General features: G+C 33.0%; 1 protein-coding gene across 1 annotated transcript; it reads right to left on the bottom strand.

Moving 5' to 3' along the window:
• Nucleotides 1-2,526: 2,526 nt before the first annotated feature.
• Nucleotides 2,527-2,883, bottom strand: LOC25483075 (putative B3 domain-containing protein At1g78640). Its single transcript, XM_013611724.1, has one exon. The coding sequence runs from the start codon at nt 2,881-2,883 to the stop codon at nt 2,527-2,529; it is 357 nt and encodes a 118-aa protein (XP_013467178.1).
• Between the last annotated feature and the right edge of the window lie 7,447 nt (nt 2,884-10,330).

Here is a 10,330-nt window from a genome sequence, read left to right as displayed (position 1 = left end):
GGTTCCCTAAAAAAAATTGAGACCTAGGTGTTAAATAATGGTCACAAGAAAGATAGAATGTATGAATTGTAACCCTTTGAAATTTTGGTTGTTTCTTATACTTTGAAAAGATATTTAGATATGAGAATTTGAAGTATGTATCAAAATGAATTTGATAAAAGAAGAGATTGGTTGAGTTGTTTGTTTTTGCTTCTGAACTATCGAATAAAAGAGTTAAGAGGTAGAGAAGATGACACAAACAATTATCATAGTTCACCTAACTAGGCTAGTCCAGTCCCCACTAACTGTGCGATTTTTTCAATCTGGTGCATGAGATACCCTCTTAGATTTTACACACTTTCTCGTCATTTCTAGTCTACTTTACCATACAAGTTTTGAGCAGCCTTTTCGGACTTTAGTTACCACACAATCCACCTTTATAGCATAAAGAGGATTGGTGAAGCTTTACAAATGCTTACACAATTGTTCTTGTGATTTCGATCTTATCATTGATCAATTTCATCTCACAATGACCTCTCTCTCTCTCTCTCTCTCTCTCTCTCTCTATCTCTCTCTCTCTCTCTCTCTCTCTCTCTCTCTCTCATTGTTCTTGTTATATGATGTTTGAGAAATAAATCTCAAGTTGAGAAAATGTTTGGATATTTTTCAAGCTATCTAATCTTTTCTGCTTCTGATCATTTCTCAAATTCAGTGATTCTTGAAAAAAAAAGATTTTTGGTTAGAGATTGTGTTGTTGAGAGGTTATGTTCTCATTTAATAGTGATGTGATGTCCTATATAGAGCTTCAATCTTGGTGAGCAAGCAATGAACTAGCCGTTATTTCGTCCCTTTGTGCTTTGCCATATAGACTAAGAAAGTCTTGAAAGTAGTCGTTGCACATTGTTTCTCACTTGTTGATCTTTCTTACTGATTTTCTTATGCACCTTTGGTTATCTTTCTGTCATTCATTTTGTTGTTTTCTTAATTTCTCATTCTGAAGTCCATTATGATCTGCTTATGATCTTTGGAGTTTCAATCTCATGTATCCCTTGACATGCCATTCTGAACTATCTAATTTGCAACATCAAGTATAGTTGATATTTTTTTCCATTTTTGCAAAAGTTTTAATCTTAACTTCTGAGATGAGAATCAACTGATGAGAACAATTCTGAACTTCTTTGTTTAGCTATTCTAAAGTACTTTTGATGTTCCTTTTTTATCTTTCGATCTGCAATTTGAAGTGTTATTATGTCTACATTGTCGTTCCCCTTTTATTGAAGAATTTTGTTTATAAGATTGACATGGATCAACTTTTGATCTCATATTCTTTGCTTCATATCTCATTATGAAGTCCTTCTTAATGCTTGGTGTTTTTAAGATCCATTTTACTTGGATATCTATGCATTTGTAATATCATGTTCTAACGGACACTCAAAGAAACTTGTTAGAGTTTGACATGGATCAAAATCATATTGATCTCTTTAATTCAAATTATGAAGTCCTTCTTAATGGTTGGTGTTTTTGACATGGTGAAATAATGATTAATAAATTTTGTCAAAATTAGAAAGATTAATAGATAAATAGAAAGAAAAAAAATTAATAGAATTTATTTGCTATTCAATCTTGATACAACCTAATTCGAGATGGCTAGTACCGGATTGTGATTCAAATAAGATAAAATCCATTAACAATTTGGACAATTTTATCTAAATTTAATTCGGATATCAATTCATATAACTGCAATGTCGCCGAAGAAAAATTGGTTAAATTACTAGAAGGAAATTGTCAAGAATTATACCTCTTCATCATATATCAAATTCAGTTGAAGACAAATTGTTTTGAGAAACAAAAAGTAACTTTTTCAAATTTGCTAAAGGAGGTACATAACATTTGTGATATTGGAAGGAAATGCTAGAAGGAAAATGTGGAAGATTTTTTTTGCCTATAGTTTGAAATACATATTTTGAAATGTAACCTTATTTCAAAGAACAAAAAACAATTTTGGATGATTTATTAAGGCACCAACTGATACCAAATTGACATAGAATATAGAGTATCATAGAGTATTAGAATATATATGAAGACAATGACTAAAAACATACAAACTAACATAATTTATGAACAAACAAACATGTAATCTCCATTTGTTACTCTATTCAGCTAAAGTAGTTAAATTTCACATGTTTCTTGTTGTATCTTCCTCCTTCTCATACGTGTGTGTTATTAACTTATTACTCTTGGTATTAATCGTTTTTTGAAGAAGTTAAACTAGCCGACTCAAATTGGATTCTCGGTATTAATCTGAAATCGAGAAACATTTGTTGGACTGCATAGAAACAACAACACGGAAGCCGGAAAAGGTGAAAACAGAAAAGTCTTTCCCCTTTTGTGTCAAAATGTGCATGAGCTAGCCCATAATTCTTATTTTCAGAAACATGTTTAATTACCTCTTAAATAAAACACACTCCTATTTATATGTGGAAAAGAAACTTATCACAGAAATAATAATACAAATGCAATATGATTTTAAAATCAGAAAATACACTATCAGTTCTTAAGAACGGAGAAATCAAATCGTTGGTTGTTTTGATCCCATCGAAGACCGATTTGATCGCCTTTCTTCAGTTCCCTTCTGTTAACAAACTCTTTGGTCCAAGTCTTGGTGAAGACGTACATTTTTGCCGAGTGCCGATACATGAAAACTATAGAAAGAGGAGATTTGGTGTCAATGTCCCAGACTTGAACTTGGACTCCTTCTTGGAGAGCAGCTGCAGCACCATCCAACAAGACCGGAATGACAAATTTCTCAGCCCAATCCTTATCCAACAAAAGCCTACTCAAATGGCTACAAGTATCACTCGTCTCAAGCACCTTCTTGATATCCCATCGTTGTTCATCAGCCATGAATCGACGAAGAAAACAAACGTTGTTGGTAGGTGATTCTCACGCAAGCAAGGAAACAGAGTTGTTTCTTTCTATCGCTAACTGTGTTAGGGTTTTCTATATCTTCCTTTCACAATCGCTAACCCTAACATTACTTATTTTTATTATTGATTAGGTTTCCTATCTCCTTTTTTATCTTGTAGCCCGATATTATATTTTTTTAGGGTTAATTTTCGTTTATTTTTGAATGAATCTTTTTGTCACAAATCTTAATCACCCGTTCAATAAAATAAATTTAAAAAGAATCTTACTAAATCAAATTGTATTTTCATTCTCTGACAGCTACTTTTCATATTGGATTTTGTGAAAATAGTTTAGTTTTTTTTTTTTTTTTTACATAATATATTTTAGTTATTTATATATCTAATCAAAATCATAACAAAATGTTTATTCCTTTTTATCCTTCAAAGTGGAAATAGGTCTGGACGACCGATTGACAAGAACCTAGAACCTAAATCGGTTAAAGTCAAACATTTTTTTTTAATTGAGATGATAAAGATGTTCGGTTTATGTTACAAAACAACTCAACTGCTTGAAGCACTATTGAATTTAATATATTCTTTATTTTAACGTTTTTGTCAAGTAGAAATTGAAACAGTCCCTGTGAATATGAACTTATAAATTTTATTACTTCGATATATTTTTAGTACATTTGCTAAAAGTCTATCATACGTAGAACCTGTAAACTTTGAAATTGCAGATCTCAACATGTATTGAATCGAACCAAGAAGCCAAATTCAAATTAGCCTAACACCAATCAAAACCAGCACCACCTTTGAGAACCCAGTGAATAGATTCAGATCAATGACATGTATTTTAAAACAATCTTGATCGGCCAATAAGATGACGACGACAACCAAACCAGATCCAAATATGATAAATCAAACCTAGAATTAAAATCCAACGACTGAACCAACCGAGACGTAGGCCAACACAGCAGCACTAGTTACGACGAATGTATAGTAGCAACAATAGACATCTTACAACCAAAATCTGAAGCAAAAAATCCATTAACCTAAAAGATGAACTTCCTAGTCTAAGACAACAAAAGTACAACCCAACCAAGCAACTGTGGAAAGATGCGTTCTATGTTTGTACTGCATTGGAGAAAACAATGTCAACCCATAAAAATTAAGATAGAACAACAAAGCAACTTCCAACACTACAGACTGCATGCTGGTAATTGTGTGGTGACATTGTGTAAAAGTGAGCGCACCACCATCCGTTTGTCTACATCTTAGACTATGTGTTTGGATTTGGGGGGGGGGGGGGGGATGTTATGGGACGAAGGGTTTCGAGTGAGAGGGAGAATAGTTTGTTTATAGTGAAAGAAACACATTTTCAATTCAACGTAGAGAAAAGAAAAGGGTTTAAATACCACTCATTATAATTTCCACTCTATATAATAATTTCCTCCATAAGCTAGGCTTCTATCCATTAGAACCGAGATTACCAAAAATGACAGACATAAATTCAAAATCTCCTCCACCAAGATATCATTGAAACAACAAGGCGAGCATACAAATGATAGGTATATAGCCTTCCGCGACTTCAGATTGTAACACATGCTTATCTTTTTCGATTACTCCAATTCCTTTTGAACCGTCAAGTTCTAAATGAATATTTATTTGGAATGAGCTCTATTTATAGGCGTATTTCCTGCTAGGTTTATGTTGAAATTCTGGGCTTTTCCCCCACCCTGCAAGAAGAAAACACCAAAATGTTGTCTTTTCAGGGAACATAAAATGTGGGGTGCGTGGAGCTATGTGCAAGGCCATGGAAGTTGACAGACAAAAAATTCTCTCAATCCCATGCGCCTAGGGTGCGTGGGGCGTGGTGCCTCAGCCTCAGGTGCGGATTTTGCCTTTTTCTTAGTTCTTTACTTCTTTTAGTGTTTTCCTTCTATGACTTATTCTTTGGACGAAATTTCCCCAATTCGCAATGTTCTTAAAGCCTTTTAACCTTAATCATCTTTATTTCATGTCTTCCAAAACTTCCATGAGACGTCTTGCTTGCCGAATTACATGGTTTATCAATAAAAGACTCAAAAAACCTATGAAATTGTATGGTTTAGGAAAGAAACAAAATTACATGACTCAATTGAAAACAATACTAAAAGGCCCTTAAACCATGAGAAAATTCTCTAAAACTCCTCTATAATGACTAAATTGTCTACTAAACTTACTAAAAAACATATTGAAAATAACGTAAGATGACTTATCATCAAAAGGTCCAAGTCCTATCTGTCAAAAAAATTATGGTATGAACTTGACTTGTAGCATGTAACACCCGAGGCTGACGAGAGTGGAGAGTGATCGTTGTTGCACAAGGCATGGCAATGACCAGCTCCTAGAAGTGCGGTGAGATGAAATCTCTACTCGTGAAATTTGTGATACTTGTTTTCATAATAATTTCGAGTTTGCAAATGATTTTTCAGAATTAATCGATTCTTAGTTTATGAAATTAGTTTTATTTTAAATAACCTACTTCTATTATTATCATATTGACAATATATGATATCATATTTCAATTCTAATTTATAATAATAATACATTTAAATATTCAAAAAAATTAATGCTGATTAATAAGGGTAAATTGAAAAATTTAACAAAATTATAATTTAATCAAAAGCACAAAACTTAATATGATAACAATAATAAATGATATAATTCAAATCTGTTTAAATAAACCAGCCTAGCACACTCAAAAGACTTTTCTTACTTCTCATGTTCTGGTATTTTCATCCAACATTATTCTAAAAAAACCCTAGTTTTTCCTGTTAAAGAAAAAATTTCGGTTTGACATAGCCAATTTCCACCCCTACTCCTCATTCATTAAATTGTGGAACAACAGTTTGTTGTGGCACTATTGTAACATTATTTGGAGCATAATACCCTCCTTGTGGCTGCATGGTAGTAAGAATATTCGCACCCTAATAGACATTTGCAAGATATAACTCTTACTCTTTCACAACCCTGTCAAATGCACTTGTTCAATTATATCTGTAAAAGCTCTAATACAGACATTATTAATGAACTTTGTGACATCAATGATCAGCTCGAGGCGTTTTTCATGGAAAAATTCAAAAGTCACATTGCGACGCATGATTTGTTGAATCAATAGCAACTTATTTTTCCTTAAAAAAGAGTTAGGGTATCGAGAACTCTCAATGCAATTAAGGATTACAACAAACTCATCAGCAAGACTGCTTAGCATGACATTAGGCCAATGTTGAAGAGTATTTGCTACCAAATTGAATTGTTTACTTTTTCTTTCAATCCAAATCAAGAAAGCCATTACACTTATTGATTCAAAGATTTCACGACCTAGTCCCACAACCAATCGAAGGAACTACTGTCGATCAATGTTGTGAAATAAGTTGAACTCTTCTTGAGTCAGAATCACTTTGGAACCTAGGTTATGATTTGTTAGAATTAGTGGTAGCATGGAAGGCATTTTAATTAGATAATTATCATGACGATGACTTGTTTTTTTGAGGTGATGATGATGAATATTATGAGCTATTATTTATAAGGTTGTGATATTTTAAAATAAAAAAAAAAATATAACTCTTTTAATTTTGACTAATTTTATTAAAAAGTTAAATAATATTTTTTTATATATTTATAATCTTTGAAAGGTAATTTGTTTGGGATAATTTTTTTTGGTAATAATGGTGACAGTTTACTAAGTATGGAGTTATTCTAAATTATATTAATTTTTTTAAGGAATATATTAAATTTTCTTAGTATGGTAGTATTGTTAGCATGTAATTTCAACAGACTCATTTAATGCGGTCAACATTAGTTGACTTTTATCTTTGCAGGAATCGAAATCTTTTCCTTCAACTTAAGGAGCTCGACGAGATGTGGACTTAGCGTGAAAGGGTCTAAAAACCCTAGAGTTCGACAAGACGTGAGTCGGGAATGCAAGACCGTCGAAGCCAAGCAATTCCTGTTGAGGTGGGAAGATTTCGAATTTCAAAGAGAATCGGGTTCCTCAATGAAAACGTGGGAGACAAGCGGTTTTCTACATGTAAGAAGTGTTGATTGTGGAGTTAGGCTTTTTCCAGTTATTTTGCTATGCATAAATAGTAGTTTTCCATAGGGAAAACGGGTCACGAATCACTTATAGAAATTCTACAACACTCGAAGTACAGGCGGGAGAAAAAAGAGTTACACATAATGTATGTAAAGGATTTGTCGAACAACCTTTATTTTGAATGCAATGCAGTTAACCTTTTCTTTAAGTTTCCGTGTTTTAAATTTTTAGCTTTTATTTTGCATTTACTGCGTTTCCTTTTGTTTTAAAACTTTTTTCCATCGAAACACGTCATACAGTCTCGTCTTGTTCATAAAGCAACCTATGAATTTGATGAACGCGAATTATTTTTTCTTAAAAACATTGCACAACATGTCCTAGGATTTCTGGTTTGATCCTGCTTGTAATAATTAAAACCAGCCCTTCTTGTAATGCCCTACTTCTATTAAAGCGATAAGATACACGAATAATACAGCTATTCAAGAAATAGATGTCACGTCTTCAATAAAACTCAAACAGTGCATAAAAATTTCTCTAAAACGTCGCAGCGGATAAATAGAATACATCTCCAAGTAGGCATGTCATATACATCATAAACACATAACAAAATAAATCTCCAGTCTCAACATATGAGTAAAAGTCTCAACAACATATAAAATAGTAGACACCAAAGAAAAAGAGAGACTGACACCCTAAATCAGAGCCCTATACTAAGACACCAAAATAGATAAACGGAGGAAGCTCCCGCTATCATCAAGCACTCACCAAGCAAGCAACAAAGCTACTCCTGCACGCCGTCTACACCATATTTAAATATTGTGAGGCGGTCAACCGAATGACCACTGGGGGTTAGTCCACAATTCTTAATCAAGATATAATCAAGCATAAGCATTTAAGGATTCATGCAAAACACATATACATACTTAACATTCCTAGAATACTACCATCACATATATCTTATCCCTAGTTCAACATCAATCATGTTATCATACTTCTATCATAACACATCAAGCATATACATACCTTAAGTCATCATCAAAATTCATCACTTAACAACATCATCAAAATTCATAATCAATTATGATGTCGAGTAATGATGTAATGACTATGTTGTAAAAGGTTGAATGATAAAGTAATAACCATGTTGTATAATGTTGAATAATGACAATTGACGTACTTGTTTTATAATAACAAGTAAAATGACGAAAAGAACTATGTTGTGAAGATGATTTATTGTTGTTGATGTATTTTCTATATGTTATTAGCTAGTCTTCATGCATCATATCATATTGCATAAAAACAACGAAGGACGAATGTTGTATGTATGTTCAATAACATAACTCTGACACATAAATATTGATTAGGATGTATGTATGCTCAGTAACATAACTCTGACATACAAATGTTGATTAGAAACTGGTACCGGGATGCATATAGGCCTAGGAACGAAGTGTATTTGCATATGGATCATGTTAGGTGTACCTCTACTCTACTTGTTCGTAGTAGAGTAGATTACAATGTTTATAGTAGTTCACCCTTGTTTATAGTAGTTCACCCTTGTTCGTCCTCGCTAAGGGCTACCTCTACTATACTTGATAAAGTACGCATTCACCAAGGTCATCCACTATGTATGAAAAGTTGATTACAATGTTTAAAAGAGTTCCTTCAAATTAAAGCCCTAATTCTTCAACTCCTATGTAAAACAAAGCTGCCCCAATTCTTCAAGTACCCTTTGAATTTAGTGCTCCTTGAATCTTCGGATCCTTGAATTACCCATGCACTCCTTCCATCTGTTCACTCGAGTCTTCAATGCTACGTCTGGTTGACGAACCCCCTTCGATCTCAAGAACGGTAAGAAAGACCCCCAAGCCCTTTGGAGGTGGAATGAGATTATTCAATTTCTTTGAAGCCTTGATTAAGCTCAATCAATCTTCTTGAGAGAACCAACTTACAATCCCTACTAGTGATGAGTCATTTATTGCTTACTTTTATATGCTTTTTAGTTTAATTTTATTTAGATTTTATTTTATTTTATATTAGTATTATTTCCTTTTTATGATAGTTTACTACAAATTGCATTTTATTTTATTTCAGGAATGAATATTGGATGGATTGAGTCTTGGAGCAAAAAAAATAGACTTGGAGCCGATTGAATGCAAAAATATGAAGATTGAGAGACAAAAATATGTCTCCCCACAGTCAGAAGCTTGGCACGGCCCGTGCTAGCCTTGGCACGGCCGTGCCACCCTCCAGAGTGTCTTTTGCTGTTTTTTGCTTAGATTTTAAGCTACTCTATTTTTAGCCCAAATGTAATTGCTTAGATTTTATATCAAATGTATGCTATAAATAGAGTAGCCATCCATCACAAATATTCATCTTTTCTTGGAATACAATATGTGACAATTGTCTTTCTAATAAAAGTTCATTTTACTTTCTTGTTATTTACTTTTATGTTTTCTCTCTTCTTCTCCTTGTCTACAATGAACGTCAGTGAGTAGACTTCTCTTGTCTTAGGATTGTTGGATAAGTCTAATGACATAATCCTAATCAAACCAGGCTTTAAACCTTAATCTTATGTAACCCTAATCTCTAATCTTAATTCACCGCTTTAACATGGATTAACCATTATCAAACTGTGGAAACGAAAGTGGAGGGTTTGATAATTGTTCGTCCATCATCTCAAATATCAATTCATAAAACGAAAGTGGAGTTTTGATATTCGAACAAGTGAATTTAGACAAAGATTGTAAAGGCAGCGAAATAGTCTTTACAATCTTTGAGACATATAGTTTCGAACTTCAAGGATTCTAAATTGTGATCAAGTCAGCGAAATAGGCTTGGCTGCAACTTAGGACCAAAATCTAATAGTAATCAAGTCAGCGAAATAGGCTTGGTTGCTAGAGGAACAAAAAAGAAACTGTCTTTAGAAGTTAGGTCTAACATAAGGTTATAAGTTTAATAGTTTGGTTTGTGAAGGACTTGTCATTAGGATGAACCAATAATTCCAAGGCTTTTATCTTATTTATTTTCTTGTAATTAAAAAATCCAAACTTTTATCTAAAAACTCTTTCGTCTAATCATCATTAAAAGTTAATTGAATTCATAACTCCCTGTCGGAACAAAGACAAAGTGATTCTAAGAAAAAGTGTTTAATCTTGAAGAATGTATGAGCAATGAGCTTTTGAGACTTAGAGAGAATAGATGCAAATGATTCAATAATTGGGAAGTTGTGGGAGAAAGAGTATTTATAGTAAGGAGAGAAAATAATCAATTTTCTCATAAAATGAACTGAATGAATCAATTCACTTACTACTTGAATCGATTCAAACCATATAAGACAAAGAGAAAATAGTTGGAGAGATGGTAC

The sequence above is a fragment of the Medicago truncatula genome, chromosome 1 (assembly GCF_003473485.1).
Source record: "Medicago truncatula cultivar Jemalong A17 chromosome 1, MtrunA17r5.0-ANR, whole genome shotgun sequence".
Taxonomy (NCBI): domain Eukaryota; kingdom Viridiplantae; phylum Streptophyta; class Magnoliopsida; order Fabales; family Fabaceae; genus Medicago; species Medicago truncatula.
This window is presented reverse-complemented; position numbering and strand designations above follow the sequence as displayed.